Genomic DNA, 17,951 nt, shown 5'->3' on the forward strand with positions numbered 1-17,951 from the left:
ATTACTTGCTTTGTTGCCTATATATTTAAGAACCAATTCAATTTAGAGATATCCAGTTATTTCTTTATTTAATTACTATAAGCCCCCAAAGAGTTTACATAATATAATCAAGTATATATACACATTTATTGATGTTAGTTGTTATTAGTATGTATATATATTAATTAAATATATTATAGAAACATATATACATATATGTATATATATATTATATATATATATATATGTATATACATTCATATCATATAGTATAGCATTTGAAATGCACCTTGAAACTCCTTGCCCAATCTCTCTTTAATTTCGTTCCAAGTAATAAATCAGAAAATTTACTCTTCCACTAAAATTTTACAATTCATTTTTGAATTTATTACAAGCTCCCGCTTTATTTTGGCGCCAATTTAAGTGGTATTTTTTAAGTAATAGTATATAATATTGAATAAGTTGCACTAAGTTGAATAATTAATACAAGTATTGTGTAAATATTGAGTATTTTTTAAATAATAATTTTATTATATTATAAACACATTTATACATAAAATAAATTCAACACACACTAAAAAAATATTTCAAGTTAGATGATCATTCATTTAAAATAATGATATCTGATTCAAACTTTAGTATATATCATATTCACCACCTTGAAAAAGTCTTGGATGAAAAAGAGTTAAAGTCATGGGATTCTGATATCAATCATATTTTACCAGGTAAGTTCAAATAAGCTTTCTGAATTTTAGTGCAAAGAATTAAGGAAAGAACTTAATTAATGTACCTCAATATTTATTATTTTTACTATACACGTAACAAAAAAAAATTACAAATAATTATAGAAACATGCTTAAATATTTGCAATATAGATAAATTCAAAGATACTGATGATGCATTTGAAGTTAACATTATAGATTCTATTCAATTATATCAAAAAGAAGCAATTGAAACTCAACTATCTACCATTGAAAAGCTTGTAAACCTGGATGGTATGTTGTCAACATTATTTCCATTTATTTCTCATAATATGTATACAGAAAATGAAAATGATATGATATTTTCGAATAATACAATCAATTTAAATAATGTAATTTCTTTCTTAGATCAAAATTCTAATATTACTGACAATAATAATAATCATCATCATAATCATAGTAACAGTAATTTAAATATTAGTAGTAGTGGCAATTTAAACAATAGTACTACTTCTCCTATACTTAGATCAACAAATTTATAAAGGTATATATTAATTATAAACTTATATTATCTCAAACACAAAATTTGAAATCTCATTCTGTGCTTTTTTCATATGTTTTGAATTTGTTAATAAATGATTACCATTATTAATTTCTACCAATTTTAAATATTTATTATTTTTAATATTAATATTATCAGAATTTTGATTGTAATTATTCAAATTTAATAAATTTAGTGACATTTTAAAAGGTACTGATTGATCATCTGTACCATGTATTAATAATATTGGACAATTTATTACTTTTTCTTTATTTTCCAATAAAAAGTTAAATTTTGGAAATATCTTATATGATTCCAAATAATCTCTTGAAATTAGTTTATCGTCATTTTTTATTAAATCTATATTACTATTAACAATTGGTATATTTGTGTTAATTTTTGTATATCCCAATTCTATAAATTCATTCAGTTGATTATTATTAAAATCCAAGCTATAACTGTCTGGAATATCATCTACACATCCAATACATATTATACCAATTAAATTAGAATTAGAAATAAAATAATCATTGTTATCTTTTATATTTCTTTTAGTATAATTTGTTGAATAAGAAAATGTTAAAAATGCTCCTGTACTTAAACCAATCATTATTAATTTTGAATTTTTAAATAATACACCAGAAAAATACTCTACTATTGTCTCAATGTCATACATATCTTTTATTAATGTTTTATCATAAAATTCTCCTCTTTGAGTAAATTTACCAATACCATTTGTATTAAATGATATAAATAAAAATTTCTCAATTTTGCTTTTTTCTTTCAATTTATTTATATGATTCTCATTTAAACATATATCCCTCATCTTTTCACAAAATCTAGATAATTTTATATGATCATGAATTAGGTCTTTAATAATCTCCAATTTATAAGAAATATCAGAACGATTAAAATCATTATTCAACACTTGAAATTCTACTTGATTTTCTTCATTTTTATAATCTATTGAATAATCCGGAAATCCATGATTATATACATATATCAGGACTTGATTTCTTTGTATATTTTGATCATTTTGAGTAAAATATTCTAATATTGAGAAATTACTCTCAATATAAGTTAATATCCCATTAACTCTTAATAAATTTACAAATCTTTGAGACATATCAAAATAATTAATCCACTGAAGCAAAGTCTATTAGATTTTGGTTGTCAATTTTGTTAAATATCTTAAAAGTAGGTATTAACTTAATATCTTGAGAAATAATTTTATTTTTACTATTATCCAAATTAATCTTGGATTTATCTTTTTTAGTATCTTTAATGATAAAACTTAACTCACTTAATGAACTTTCAGGTATGTTTGGATGAAGATTTAAAAATTTCTCAACTTGTTTGTATCTATTTTCTCTAACTTGTTCAATTAAATCACTGATTGCTTTCTTCTCTGATAATAAGTATTTATGTATTATATAATTTGAAGTACTTATAAAAAAATCACCTAATTTTAATAACTTGTTAGATATATCAAATTGACTATATTCCAATCCTTGCAATGTTACCACTTTATTATTTTTCTTTGATTGATTTATTTGAATATATTCTCTCCTTAATGCCGAAAGTGACTCTCTATTTATGTTCAAATTAATATCAAGTTCAATTAACTTTTAGAAAGAACAATTTTTTTAAATCAAGTTATTTATTTCAATTTTATATGTAATAATTACATAACGAACTTACTTGTTGATGCTGTTGTATAATCTTATCTGCTTCGTAGGTAAGCTTCTTCAAATCACTAATGTATTTACTATTATCAGAAAAAATCTCCATTATTTAACTTAAGGAAATTTTCTCAAGTTATCTTAGGTTAGTATTATTAATAAAAATTAATAATATATATTTTTGACCAATTCTTTTGCATTTATATAATTATTAATTTTATTTTATTCATGTGGGTAGTTTAGGCGCCAATATTAAATATTTTTATTAATGTAATTTTATTACAAATTATTAAAAGAAAAATAAACATAAACTGATCAAGTTAATATAAAACCAATCTGAAATATCAAAATTTGTTTTTAAACCAATAAAAAATTCTTTAGCATTTGATATTTTTAGTTATTAGAAAAAATAATGCAAGATTCAACACAAATAATTAAAGAATATAAAATAGGTAAAATGACGTGGGATGGTAAATTAGTAAAGGCATGCATAGATAAAGGAAAACTTCAGTTTATAAAAGAACTAAATGAAAACACACATAAAATTAGGTGGTATAATATAGATAAAAAAGTTTACGAGGATGAAGTAAAAATAGAAAAAGAACTAAAATTTGATATAATTAAAGAAAGTAAGAGTAATAATGTTTTTGTATTAAAGAAAAATTGCCAACCATTGAGTATTTACTGGATACAAGATAGAAAATTGGTTCTTGATAGCCTTTTAAATGATTTAAATAATCAGATAAATTTAATATTAGATGATAATAATAACATTCAGTCAAATACCAATGATTTAAACAAAACTATAAGAAGTATTCTTGAACAGATGAATAGTAATACAAATAAAAGAAGAATCTCATTATCAGAAATATTAACCAGCGAGATTATTAATGAACTTAAACAAGATCAGAATCTAATTGAGGAACTTAAAGAACAAATGCCTTTAAATCAAAGAAATCTTCAAGATATTAACTCAGCATTGAATTGTCCTCAAGTTAAATATACTATGAGATTATTAGATGAATCTATATATTCTGAACAGATCTTTACACTTTCGACTGCTCTTGGATTAGATATTAATTTTGATTCTTTAATTAATAAAAATCCAATGAAAGTATTTATTAATGCTTTAAATGAAAAATATAACGAAGAAAAACAATAGATTTATTTGAAAGGCTTGATTCTATTCTTTATATAATATTCCCTTAATAAAGTTGGCTTATCTGACATTATTCCATCTAATTCTAATTCTTTACATATATTCATTTCTTTTTCATTATTACACACCCAAGCAAAACATCTTATACCTCTTTTTTGTAAATGTTTTATTAATAATTTTCTGCTAAATAACCAAACTAAAATATTTGGTATCAATTCATTCTCAATATATTCTAAATGGTATTTACTTAATTTTAAATATTTAGAAAGCTTATTTGCAAAAACTCTTCCATATGATGAAAAGAATGTATAACTCATAGGAAAAGATAATACATGCTCTTCTATATTAATCCAAGGTAAGAATCCCATAAAATATGCAAGAAAAATCTTTAATAATTTTTTTTTACCAATACATATTACTAGTTCTGGTGAATTTTTATTTCTATTATACTCTTTAAAATAACTAACATTTTCATTACAAAATGAACTTAACATTGTCTTATTCTCTCTTTTATATCTTCTAACCAACTCAACAGTATGTGAAACTGCTATTTTATTATTAGGATTTTTAACATCTACAGAAATTAATATATCAGGATATCTCTGAAATAATTCTTCTAATGTTACTAATTTTTGTGATGAAAACTTTTTTGGATAACCTCTCCATTCATTTTGATTCAAGAAATCTGAAGATGGGATTAAACTTTCTGAATCTTTTGTCATTGGAAGATCTGCATAGTTAATTTCGCTTATTGATTGATCTAAACCACAAACATGTAATAAACTCTCATCATGCATTACAACCAACAAATTATCTTTTGTTAACCATACATCCGTTTCCAACATATCTGTATTACAATAATTTATTGCATGTTCAAATGCCATAGGTGTATTTTCTGGTGCTTCATCAGATCCTCCTCTATGAGAAATATGTAAACAACCATTCCCTTTTCCTAAAACACTTTCAGAAACTTTTAATTTTGAGTTACTCCCATTTATTGTTCTTAATATTTTCGGAAAATGTAATAGTAAATAATTTATTACGAAAATTATTACTAATATTTCTAAAACCATTTTTTAATTAATTTAATTTCTATTCACACTTTTAATTCTTCTCTTAATCAAAACTTCAATTGTCCATTAAAATTTTTTGAATATAATAGGTTTTGATTTTGTTTATTTAATTATATGATTTAATTTTTTTTAATAATTTTATTTAATTCTTTTTTTTTCTTTTTTTTCACACCCTCATTTTTTTTCTCGTTTTTGACTAATATTATTTCTATTTAGATACCGTCCACATTGTAAAAAATGACGTGTTTGATTATGCACAATTTCCATTGGCGGTAAAGATGTTATAACTATGAAATTAAAAAAAAAATTGGAAATTATCGTATTAGTAAAATAAGGAGAAAAAAGGTACTTTCAAACAATTAAACTCCTCTATTAGTATTAAAATACAAAAATGGAGTCTGAAACATCTCTTGAGAGTATTTATGATGAATTAAAAGGTCGAACTAAGAAGAGAGTTAATGATAACAGGAAAAATAGAAACTTTAAATGTAATCAAGATTACTTAAAAAATATCGGAATTGGACCAACCATTGTTATTGATTGTGATTATGATGATAAACTTTCTGAGCGTAATCTTAAAAGTTTAGTTGTACAACTTAGTATATCTTATTCTTGTATAAGAAAATCAAAAATACCTTTAAAAATGATTATATGTGGTGTTTCTCAAAGACTTAAACAAGGATTATATAAAACACTAGCAGAATCATGGCTTGGAGTTGAAATCTTAAATGATAAAGTTGATCAAGTCATTTCTAATCGATTTTTAAATACAGATTCTAATTATGAGATAATTTATTTATCAGCAGATTCAAATAATGTATTACCATATAAAAAAAATCAAGATGAATACGAAAATTCAACGGATCAAGGATTTAACAACAAACAGATATTCATTATTGGTGGAATAATTGACAGAAATAAATATAAAAATATAAGTAAACTTAGAGCTGAAGAATTTAATATTAAAACTGCCAAACTACCAATTATAGAATCTGGAATTACATTATGTTCAAATCAAGTCCTTACAATTAATCATGTAATTGAATGTATTGTCAAATATAACGAGACTTGTAATTGGTATACTACGTTTGATTCAGTTTTACCAAAAAGAAAAAAAGATCAAATTAATTAATTATCAAATTTTTAGCGCATCTTGTACATATTGTGGTATTGATCTTAAATTCTAAAATATAATTCAGGTTAGAATATATAAATAATTAGATAAAAATTTAATTTTTGTTAAACTTACCGTTCTCTTAATTATATCCAAACAATCAACTCTTAAATCAGAATTGGTTTCAATTAATTCATTAAATATTCCCTGAAATTCTGTTTGTGGGAGTAAGATTAAACTTGGAAATATTGAAGTTTTATAATCACACCAAAGTTTTTGAATACAATGTTTTACTCCTCTCCAAGTTAAAGTATCTTCCCATACTTTATAGTTTCTTATTAGAGAAGAGATAACGAATGATGAAATAAATGAACGAACTGTTGGTAAGTATATTACTGATAATACAAGGGTTCTTCCAAGTGTTCTTGGGAATACAGACTTTTCATCTTGAACAATTTTACCAATTACTGATGCAATAATTTCTGAATCAAATATTGGTGGATTACTTTGTGTTAATTCGAAACAACAATCTATAATATCCACAGTTTTTTTCTTATCTACATAATTTACATCAGGATAACTATATGATATTAATAATAATAATAAATCAGAAGATGATATGATTTTGTCTTTTAAAGCAAATGGATTTGTGACTATATTTTTAATGCATTCTTTAATCATTGATTTATCTGATTTGTTAATAATAATTGGTAATAATTCTTTAATTTTTTGTAAATCATAGTATCCAATAATCGGTATTAATATATTTATATTTTGTGTATTTTTAAATATATTATATACCTTTAGACATAGTTCCATATTACTGAAATTAATATTCACAAGTATTTGAATAATAAAATCAATTAAGTAATTATATTTTATATGATCACTTGAATATATATCAAGTATTCTCAAATATTCTTTTATTAAAATATCCAAATTATTATTTTCCTTTGTATAATGATGTTTGAATAATAATACAATTTCTCTAAATAAATTATCATATAACTCCTTAATTTTATTTAATAATGTAAAAATCTTCAAATTATTATTATTATTCTCTTGAATTTTATTTATTTCATGAATAATTCTTGAATATAATCTAAATAAGCAATTGATTAAGGATGGATAACGTAAACAATAGTATTTAAATAATAAACAAGAATTAGAAAATAAATCTTCAAGATAACCCAAATACAATGCTTCTGTATTCTGATCATTATTTTCTAAATCCATTGTTTCCATTACGGTATTATTACTTTGATTATGATCTACTACAGTATTTTGAATTTTTTCATTAAATTTAGATTTATTAAATTCATTCCCAAAATCTTGTTTATCTTGTTCATCTTCAAAATCATTTACAATTATTCCTCTAAAGTAATTAAAAATATGTTTATTTAAATCATATGTCTTTTTGTATTTTGGAATTAACTCATTTCTGATCATCTCTAAAATATTTTTTCCCACCAATATAATAAATTCGTTTGTATTCAACAAATCAGTAATTATTTTGTCGTTATAATCACTGCTAATTTCATCTGGAACTATACTAGAAACAAGAATAAATGATAATATAATCATCCATTTTTCACCATAAACTTCAATGTTATTCCAATTACTCATTTCTTCAGTCAAAAAAGTCTTTAAATTGGCAATTTCATTATTTTGAAAATCTGTATTAATCTCATTTACTTCAAAATATAATACTGAAATTAAATTCTCAACAAAGGCGTTTTGTTGATTACAAATTTGTGTCAACTGAATATTAATCCTCTTATTGCTTTGAATATTGTCAACTTTAAATAATTCTTTAGTAAATTCAAAGAAATTGATATTATGACTTGAGCTATTTTTAGCCTCACAGTTGTCAGAATTTGACACATCTATATGCATAGCTTCCCCATTTTCCAAAAATAAGCAAATATTATCAAAAAAATTTAAATGGTTAGAATTTGAGTTATAACTTAAAAATGATACAACCATTACAAAAAATGAAACTTTTCTTATATCATCAATTGGGTAATTAGAATTTAATAATTCATAAAATATATTTAATGCATATTCTCTTTTTACTAAAATATTATCATTATTAATTTGAGCGGCACCTTCATTATTTGATGTGGACAAATGCATGCAATAATTATTAGAGAATATCCATTGGTTAAATAATAATCTCAGAAAATTGATGGGTATTTTAGGTGTATTCATGATAAGGTTTTTAAGTTGGGAAAGAAAGATACTGCTTTTTGTCTCAAAATCAGAGATGCATTTTGTGAAGTTATTAAAACAAAAAATGAATAATTTATTATAATCGAAAAATACTTGATTTTCATTTTCTTCATTAATTATGTCATTATTCATATCATTTTCATTAATAATCCATTGAAATAATTTGTCAAAAATCAATTCCTTTTGATTAATTTTTGAATCTAAATGGTAAAATCTAAAGAATAGATTATGTAATACTTTAATTCTTTGTTCTAAAACAAAATTATATATCCATAGAATAAATACTACATTAATATTTTTTAGATTATTTGAAGTATTTAATGCTTCGTTATTATCCATGGAACTTTCATTCATACACTGAATATTATGTAAATTTAATTTATTGTGATAAAGTATATTATCCAAATAAATGAAATAATCTTCGTTAATTTCATTATTATAATCCTCATCATTAATATTCGTTATAAGTAAGATATTTGTTAATAGCTCTTTTGTCTCGCTTAACAAAGTTTTGACCAGAATTTCAATAAAGACCTGTTCCATTTTTAAGTCATTTTTATTGTTTAAAAGAGTTCTTTCTTTGTTTAGGATTAATCTTATCAAAAGTCTATATTTGTAGAATAATATTTCAAAAGCATTAGTAATTCTTTCAACAAGTAAATTCCAAGCTATATTAACACCTTCACCGTAAGTCTCAATATTACAAGTAATATTATCTTTGCCTTCTGATTCACTAATTCTTTTTAATAATAATTCCCAAGATGTTAAAATTAACTGCCCATATTTCAATACATTCATTAACTGATTATTATTTAATAATGTTCTTGAAACTTTATATAATCCATCAGTAGATATATCTACAACTGGTGATACTAATACACCTGTAATTATTTGAGAAAATAGTATGGATTTAATGCTATTGCAATTGTTTTTTAATTCTTTCCAAGTTCCAGTATTTATTGCGTTTTTTAAGCCTTCCATTTCATATTGTTCTTCAGTTATCATATTATCTCCTTTAACTAAAGTGCTTAAAGTTCTTTTTTTATTATTTAAACTTTCTTCAATAAAATTTGAATCAATATTTGAATCCGATTCAAGAATCTGTCTTATTTCCTTATTTTGATAGTTAAAATCAAACATTTCATCATCTAATTTCTTAATCTCTTTTTCATAATCTTCTTTTATATTTTGCTTCTCATCCTGAATATTAAAATCCAATTTTTTATTACTATCTAAGGGTGAAAACTCATTTGTCCATGGAAATTTACTTGAATTCAATATTAAATCCAAATTCTTCTTTTGTCTATTACACTCTTGATTATTTCCTTCCTCAAGAAATAAGTTACTTGGTATTTTCAAATTCAAAAAGTTATTTATCGCAATATCTATAACATTCGAATACGAATTTGTTGAAAATAACCAACTAACTCCTTCTATTACGCTTTGTGGGGAAATCTTATAAAAACCATCATCTACATCATACTTCATTCTTTTATATGAATATCTTGTTGATCTACCACGTAATTTTTGTGCATGAATTGGCGGGAAAATGTCATTTGATGACTCGCCCTTTTCATCCACTTGCATGTTATCACTATTATTATTATTATTATTATTATTATTATCATCGTTGCTGATATCATTATTATTGTTATTTTTATTGAATTTATTGATAGCTTCTTGTCTAAGCTCATGAAGGTTTCCTTTCTTTCCTAGTTTATTAAGAATACTAATAACTTCACCAAAAAGAATTATATTATCATAAGTGTGTGCTGAAGCAAGGATACGCAATAGTTCTTCTTGAAATACGAATTTCACTGCATTTACCTTCTCAGTTTCCTTTTCATCGGTTTGGTTGAAAAGATCTTTTGAAAATTCTACTATAGAAGAAATGAATCTATTAAGATAAATTCCCTTTGTACTACAAAGCCAACCTATAAATTGAATCCAGTAACATATATTTAAATAATTATTACATTTTAATCTCAACAAGAATTTTCCTGAGCATTCTATTGAATCTGAAATACTTCTAATAATGTTCTCAAAAACTGAAATTGACTTTTTACATAAAACTATTTCTATTGGTAATAAACATCCAAATTGATTAAAATAAACATATTTACTGTTATTTTGAGAGTTTAAAGTTACCATAACTCTTGAATTCTTCTTTTGATTTAAATCTAAACTACTTGGATAATCCCAATATTGATGATTTACTCTATTTCTTGTCTCTATTATTATATTTGATTTCACTTCTTGTAATATATTTGTATTAATCATACATATTCGTAATAGTTTAAAAGACAATTTAAGTGTCTTTTTATATAATATCTCTTTTTTCCATTCATCATCTATTTGATAAGAATTCAAGATAACTAATTCATTATCTTTTTGTTTATTACTTATTATTCCACCATTACCATAAGTTTCTAATATATTTGAAATCAATTTAATTATTGAATAAAAACTTTCTAAAGATTTATCTGTTGCCAAATTTAATTCTTTGCATATTTCAGAATCCCACCAAAAATCTCTATCATAACCATTTTCTTGTATTCCTTCAAAGTTTTGTGACTCTTCTATTTGTTTATAGCTTTCCTCTTTTTCAATTAATAATTGTTTAATTGAATAAGGTAAAAGTAAGTCAGAAATAATAACTTCAATTTGATTATATAACATATCAATTATAGCTTTAACTACATTAATATTATTATCATTAATCAAATATGAAAGTTTAACGGTAACTAGACAAGTAAGTATTGGGTCAATTTTCATAATCTTTTCCAAATTCTTTATTAATACAACTCTTACATTAAAATCTTGGTCAAATCTGTCATTCATTAACTCTTTAATAATGTTAATAGCTTTAAAGTATTCAGAATATAAATTTTTTACTTCATCATTTGAAAATTTTCTATTATTAGAGTTTCTATAATCAGTGTTATTTATATTTGATTCTTGTCTTAACCGGAATCCTTGTATCTTTCTTTGTACTGATAATTGTAAAAAGTGAGAAAGTAACTTTTTCTCTTCATCTTCAATTTCCAAACTCATTATTTAATTAATATTTTTCAATATAACTCAATTTTGTATAATCTGTAATTAAAATATGGGATAATATTGTCCTATTTAAACTAAATTGATTTTTTCATTTAATGAGAAATAAATGTTACATATACAACAAAATTCGTTTATCTTTTTTATATAAATTAATATATTTTAATTAATTGTAATTAATTTTAAGAAAAATAAATATCAATGTTTATTCTTCTATTCTTATAATATCACTGGTACCGAAGTAAATAAATATATTCAATCAAATATTAATTTATTTCTCAAGTATTTCATCTCAGAACTATAATAACTTTTGTTATATTAATTTACTTTAATATCTTCAAGCTCTCTTTTTTCTTTAATATTAATTTGAAAAATTGTGGGAAACAACCACTTTGTATCAAGGACTTATAATGTACCGTTCCTGTGTTAACTTCTTTCTCTTCTTTAACTTTTGTAATAATAATATTGATTATTATACAATAATTATTACTTTTTAAATTAATATTCAAGATTTATCTCAACAAAAAAATCACATATTACTGTTATTTTTTTTTCCATTTATTTAATCAATTTTTGTTTGAAAAAAATTCGGTACCACGATTGGCGCCCAAAGCATGATCACTATTTGGCGCCAACAATTAAATGAATGTCAAAAAAAGATTACAATATAATTGAAAAAAAACATATAAATTAGTCAATTTATATAAATATGTCAAATACCTCTGGTAGGAATAATGTTTTCAGGTGTAATTATTGCAATGAAGGGAAAGTTGTAATGAAAAGATGCAGAACAGGGTATCTAAGCTGTAAAGAATGTTTTATACATAACTTTGAGGAGGAAATACATGAATATATCACAGAAAACAGGTAAGTAAGCAATAATTTAATGATATTTTCTGTTTAAAAAAGCAGAATAAGTTATTAGTATTACTAAGAGTAATGGTAATAGCGTATTATAAATGAAATAATTGTTTTAAATTTACTTGTATAATTTAACTAAATTTAGAATGTTTAAAAGAGGTAATAGAGTTGGGGTATGTATTTCAGGAGGCAAAGATTCTAGTGTTCTATTAAATGTGTTGTATGAACTTAATAAAAAAAAAGATTATGGAATAGAACTGGAATTAATTGCTGTAGATGAAGGTATTAAGGGATATAGGAATGATTCTTTAGAAGTTGTTAAGTATCAGCAAGAATACTATAATTGTCCTTTAATCATCCTTTCTTTTAAAGATATGTTCAATACAACAATGGATGAGATTCAAAGTAAATCAAATAGGTCAAATTCATGTACTTATTGTGGTGTATTTAGAAGAAAAGCATTAGATATTGGAAGCTACAAAGTTAACGCTGATGTTATTTGTACAGGCCATAGCTGTGATGATACATGTGAAACATTATTATTAAATATATTACGTGGTGATTTTAACAGATTACAGAGGTGTATAAATCCTATAACAAGCAATGAAATTACTCAAACTAATGACCAAGTACAAAATAATGATACTCAAAATGAAACATTCTCAAATATAAAACCTAGAGTTAAACCCCTAATGCACTGTTATGAAAAAGAAATTGTATTATATGCACATTATCTTAATCTAAGATATTTCTCAACTGAATGTACTTATTCCATTGATGCATATAGAGGAGTTTCACGCGAATTTATACGTAAACTCCAAAGTTTTGATTATAAATATTCTTTCAATATGATACTTGCAGCTCAAGAACTTAATCTTGAACAATCCAATTCTAATCCTAATTACATAGCAAGAAAATGCACTATTTGTGGTTATATATCATCGTCTACGATTTGTAATGGATGCAACCTTATTAATGCTCTTAAACATGATAATCCTAATCTTATTCTTAAAAATCAAAGACAAAAAAAGAAGATTATATTAGAAGAAAGTTAAAAGTAAATATTACTTGTAATTATAATTCTAAAGTTAGCCCGCTTTAACACGTAATTTATATGATTACATAAATATATTAACCAGCTTCAATCACATAATACAATACAATGCAGTTAATATGAAATTATTCATATATATTCCTAACAAATTTTGTTTCTCAAAAAAATTAATATTTATTTTTTGTTTTTTACAAATTTTTCCAATTTATTCCAATATTCCCCACTTTTTTCCTCACTTTTCACACACCTCACATTATTTTAATATGACCCAATTTTTACCGTTCATTAACGTCGCCTTCGTAGCATAGTCTTGGTTATTGCGTCGGTCTTGTAAACCGAAGGTCACGAGTTCGAATCTCGTCGAAGGCTCTTTTTCCCCCCATTTCTGTGCTATACTAAATTGTCTTCCTTAACCATCACCCCCATTCAGCATCCCGCCTTTTTTCCCTATATGCATATATAAATATATTATTACGAATTATTAATTGAGCATTTAAAAAATCAATTTATACAATTCGACTTTATTAATCAAATTTATTCTGTTTTATATTAAATTTTTTAATCCATACTAAAACAATAAATACAATTAATTAAAAAAAAAGAGTGAGCCCGCCTTTTGCCGTTCAAAATTTATTAAGATGCCTTACAAATAAGGAGATTACATGCGAAATTATTTATGTAATTCTCCTTTTAAAAAAAAAAAAAAAAAGATAAAAATTTGTTTCTTTCATTTTCATAGTTTAAAAAAATGTATTTATAATTGTTTTTTCTATGAATACTTTCTATTATTAAAGATATCAATAATCATATGAAATATATTGTAAAGGGAACATTTTTAGTACAAAAAAAATGTGAATAATTTACTTAAAATAAAATTCCTTCATTCTTTTGCTCCAAAATTGAATCCCCAAAATTATTATTTGTGTCATATGAAGTAGAATCATTTCCTTTACCATCATTCTCTTTAGATTTCTTTTTCTCCATCTTTAGTTTCTCTTGAAGCTCAGCTTCTGCCCATTCTTTCTTCTTCTCTTGAATCTTTTTCAATCTGAAAAACTCCTCTCTTTCTATCTCATCTAATTCCCTTAATATGTAATTCATACCGTCCTCCAATTTCGGTAAAACAACATTTTGTAATGCATTTACACGACGATTTGTCATCTTAATCTCTTCATCCAAAGAAAAGAATGCAGTTTGTAAACTTGCCAACTTAACTAAATCCCTTAATACTTTCATGTAAATTTCTCTTGTTGATTGAATTACCTGTCCACCACTTGCTACGCCAATATGACATGTTTCTGAAGATGAACTATTATCAATTTTCATCTCAAAAATAGGTAATCTAACACCCGCAATATTTTCAGTACCAACTTCCATTGTTACTGTTGGTTTTTTACATGATTCTATTATCCTATCCTTAAAATCACCAGCTGCCCATGTTGCTTTTGCCAATGCAAATGATGCCTCTTTAACATCATTACCTATTGAACGTTTTGTTTCAACAATCTCTTTTAACATCCCTCTAAATTTATTTGACAAAGCATCACTTTTTCTTTTTAATAAATCATATCCTTGTTTAGCTCCTTTACTTTTCAATTTTATTGCTTGTAAAGCCCTAATAATTAATAATTAATATTCTATCTTAAATTATTCTATAAAAATAAACTTACATTCGACTTGGTGTTGGTCTCTGATCCATTTTTTACTAAAAATTCTCTTTCTCTTCAAACTTTACTACTTAAGTAACAGATAAATTATCAATTTTTTTTCTAAATTATCCTTCAGTGTCTTATATTATTACAAATATAACAATTTCCTTCTAAATACTATTTTAATATCGATATCTTTATATATTCGATTAAATTAAATTAAAATAAAAAAACTCTATTTGTGTTATTTTTCTTATTATCCTTTGATATTTCCTTTTTTTTTTCTTTATTTTAATTTTTTTTTTTTTTTCTTTTACCTCCTTTAATTTATTAAAAAAAAAATAAAGAAATTTCGCTTTTTTTAAACTTTTTACACTAAAATATCAATATTGGCGGGAATGAGTGGGGGAGTTTGCCCGCCATGTTTCTGAATAGGTATCGAGATCTTTATCAAAATATTATTAATTAATAAATATTTGTATTGCTTTATTTAATTTTTTTTTTCTTCTTAATAAATTACATGTAAATTTTCCTTTATTTTATTTATTTAAAATTGATATATTTAGCTGAAAAATTTCTTATATTATAAAAAAAAATCAATAATAATTCATCAAAGAAAAAATGAATTATCATCTTTTACTTTGTTATTTAATTTTTAATTGTTTAATATATTCATTTTATTGTAATGATGAAGTTAATGACGATATTAATTATTTAAAAGAAAAAGTTAAATTTATAATATTTGATGATTTTCATATTGGACCAGATGTAAGTGATTTAATTTAATAATCATTAGCAATAATATATTAATCTCCTTTTATAGAATAAATCCATATTAGATATTTTATTAATTGATAATAAAATACCGAAAGATAATGTATATTATTTAACAGAAAATATTCCAAATAAATATCCTGAAGATACATTATTATTACCCATTCTTTTCAGATATGTTAAAGAATCCATAAATAATGATTTTGATTGGTTCTTTATCATTAATTCATTTACACGTTTTGATCCAATATTATTAAATAAATTATTATTTAATTTAAATAAAGAACAAACTATTTTTGAAAAAATACAAAATATTTCACATACCAATAATAATATTAAATCACCAAATAATAATTTTATTGGTGCTAAAATTAATGATGTTATTCCGTCCATAGTACATCATTATAATTTAGATAAAAATTTTCAATATCCATTCCATTATTCTGGATATGCTATTAGAAGATTTACTATTGAATCTTTACAAGTATCTATAAAATCCTTAAATTCTATTGATATAAAAAATTATTCCAAAATATATACTGATGTAAACTTCGAGGTATGTTCTTATTTTTTCTTTTCTTTAATAAAAATATGAATTAATACAAAATAATTTACTTAATATAGTTAGCAAAATTAATTTATGATGAATTAAATATTAAATTAAAAGATATACCAGAATTTTGTATTAATATTGATGATACAAATCCAAAATATCATAAAAAAGGTAGTATTGTACCCAAAAAATGTATTACTTGGTCAATATCTTATAGAATTTCAAATAATTGTGTTTCATTTTCACTTCCATTAAATAATTTAAATCCAAAATATATTGTAAATCCAAATGAAATCGTTATTGCAATAAAAACTACCCAAAAATATCATCATGATCGTATTTCACAGATTAACCAATTGTGGGCAAATACAAAATATTTAAACTATAATTCAATCAATTCAAATCCTTATTGTAATGATTATTTTAATTCAATCTCACATCTTTTTAAGCCATTTAATAATAAATCTATTCATATTAATATATTAAGTGATCATAATGATTATATTAATGATATACCCATAAATGATCTAAAAACTGGAAATCAACCTAGTGGCCACTGTTTAAAATTTTACACCATTATACATTTTTTGTATAATAAATATATTATTAATAACTTAAATTTAAATTACAAAATCAAATATTTTGTTCTCGTTGATGATGATACTTTAATCATTCCATTTTCTTTACTCAATTCTCTTACTTTTATAAACCAACAATATAGTGATAAGAATGATTTTGACCTATACCTTGGATTAAGATATTCACTTGGATCTATTATTGATAACTGGTCTGTCGATTATATAACAGGTACGTCTTTTTTTTTTCAAATTAGAAACATTGATTTATATTAAAAATGATGGTGATAATAATGACTATCATTATTATTATTATTATTATTATTAAATTTATCTAGGTGGTGGTGGTATTGTTATTAATTCAAATTCTTTATCTAAGCTTGCAAACTGTAAAGGTAAGTTTTATTATTTATTATAATTTATATCATTATTTTCTGTAAACCTTATTATTAATATATATAATTTTAAATTAAAGAATGTATCTGCAATAAACCTGATGAACCAGATGATATGGCACTTGGTAGATGGTTTAAATTTCTTAATATTAAAGCAATAAACTTTAATGGATTCCATCAAGCTGAATCAACTAATTACCATTCTTATTACAATTTTTATTCACATATAATTTCTTATCATAAAATTGAATCAAATATATATAATACGGCTCAAAAATATAATCCAAAATTATTCAATTTATTGTACCCACATATTAATGATCTCAGTAAATACAAAGAAAATAGTGATAATAAATATGATGAATTATAATTATTTGTTAAATTATATTATCATTTCAATATATAATATTGATATTTTTCTCAGTTATCTCTCATTAATTTAAAAATAATAATAATTTTCATATTTATCTTAAAATTACGTGTCATGTTAATTTTTAATGTCATAATAAAACACTCCCGCCTTATGCAAAAACTGAAATAAATAATTTTATA

General features: G+C 23.2%; 9 protein-coding genes across 9 annotated transcripts; 5 read left to right on the forward strand and 4 right to left on the reverse strand.

The window, feature by feature from the left end:
• Positions 1–595: 595 nt before the first annotated feature.
• cubi_01738 (uncharacterized protein) lies at positions 596–1,222 on the forward strand (the record flags this gene model as incomplete). The annotated part of the gene is made up of 2 exons (XM_029018750.1): positions 596–704; positions 867–1,222. The coding sequence occupies 2 exons, from the start codon at positions 596–598 to the stop codon at positions 1,220–1,222; spliced, it is 465 nt and encodes a 154-aa protein (XP_028873134.1).
• A 21-nt stretch (positions 1,223–1,243) lies between these two features.
• cubi_01739 (alpha beta hydrolase) lies at positions 1,244–3,012 on the reverse strand (the record flags this gene model as incomplete). Its single annotated transcript, XM_029018751.1, has 3 exons — positions 1,244–2,290; positions 2,367–2,846; positions 2,923–3,012. 3 exons carry the CDS (start codon positions 3,010–3,012, stop codon positions 1,244–1,246), a joined length of 1,617 nt encoding a protein of 538 aa, XP_028873135.1.
• A 303-nt stretch (positions 3,013–3,315) lies between these two features.
• On the forward strand, positions 3,316–4,065 carry cubi_01740 (uncharacterized protein; the record flags this gene model as incomplete). Its single annotated transcript, XM_029018752.1, has 1 exon — positions 3,316–4,065. The coding sequence occupies one exon, from the start codon at positions 3,316–3,318 to the stop codon at positions 4,063–4,065; it is 750 nt and encodes a 249-aa protein (XP_028873136.1).
• A 2-nt stretch (positions 4,066–4,067) lies between these two features.
• Positions 4,068–5,135, reverse strand: cubi_01741 (uncharacterized protein; the record flags this gene model as incomplete). Its single annotated transcript, XM_029018753.1, has 1 exon — positions 4,068–5,135. The coding sequence occupies one exon, from the start codon at positions 5,133–5,135 to the stop codon at positions 4,068–4,070; it is 1,068 nt and encodes a 355-aa protein (XP_028873137.1).
• A 391-nt stretch (positions 5,136–5,526) lies between these two features.
• On the forward strand, positions 5,527–6,267 carry cubi_01742 (uncharacterized protein; the record flags this gene model as incomplete). The annotated part of the gene is made up of 1 exon (XM_029018754.1): positions 5,527–6,267. One exon carries the CDS (start codon positions 5,527–5,529, stop codon positions 6,265–6,267), a length of 741 nt encoding a protein of 246 aa, XP_028873138.1.
• Positions 6,268–6,270: 3 nt separating this feature from the next.
• On the reverse strand, positions 6,271–11,535 carry cubi_01743 (uncharacterized protein; the record flags this gene model as incomplete). Its single annotated transcript, XM_029018755.1, has 2 exons — positions 6,271–6,318; positions 6,385–11,535. 2 exons carry the CDS (start codon positions 11,533–11,535, stop codon positions 6,271–6,273), a joined length of 5,199 nt encoding a protein of 1,732 aa, XP_028873139.1.
• Positions 11,536–12,247: 712 nt separating this feature from the next.
• cubi_01744 (uncharacterized protein) lies at positions 12,248–13,454 on the forward strand (the record flags this gene model as incomplete). Its single annotated transcript, XM_029018756.1, has 2 exons — positions 12,248–12,405; positions 12,545–13,454. The coding sequence occupies 2 exons, from the start codon at positions 12,248–12,250 to the stop codon at positions 13,452–13,454; spliced, it is 1,068 nt and encodes a 355-aa protein (XP_028873140.1).
• An 863-nt stretch (positions 13,455–14,317) lies between these two features.
• On the reverse strand, positions 14,318–15,152 carry cubi_01745 (vacuolar H-ATPase subunit D; the record flags this gene model as incomplete). Its single annotated transcript, XM_029018757.1, has 2 exons — positions 14,318–15,068; positions 15,124–15,152. 2 exons carry the CDS (start codon positions 15,150–15,152, stop codon positions 14,318–14,320), a joined length of 780 nt encoding a protein of 259 aa, XP_028873141.1.
• A 571-nt stretch (positions 15,153–15,723) lies between these two features.
• On the forward strand, positions 15,724–17,769 carry cubi_01746 (uncharacterized protein; the record flags this gene model as incomplete). Its single annotated transcript, XM_029018758.1, has 5 exons — positions 15,724–15,870; positions 15,926–16,432; positions 16,501–17,236; positions 17,343–17,399; positions 17,480–17,769. 5 exons carry the CDS (start codon positions 15,724–15,726, stop codon positions 17,767–17,769), a joined length of 1,737 nt encoding a protein of 578 aa, XP_028873142.1.
• Positions 17,770–17,951: the final 182 nt, after the last annotated feature.

The sequence above is a fragment of the Cryptosporidium ubiquitum genome (assembly GCF_001865345.1).
Source record: "Cryptosporidium ubiquitum isolate 39726 chromosome Unknown contig_21, whole genome shotgun sequence".
NCBI lineage: Eukaryota > Apicomplexa > Conoidasida > Eucoccidiorida > Cryptosporidiidae > Cryptosporidium > Cryptosporidium ubiquitum.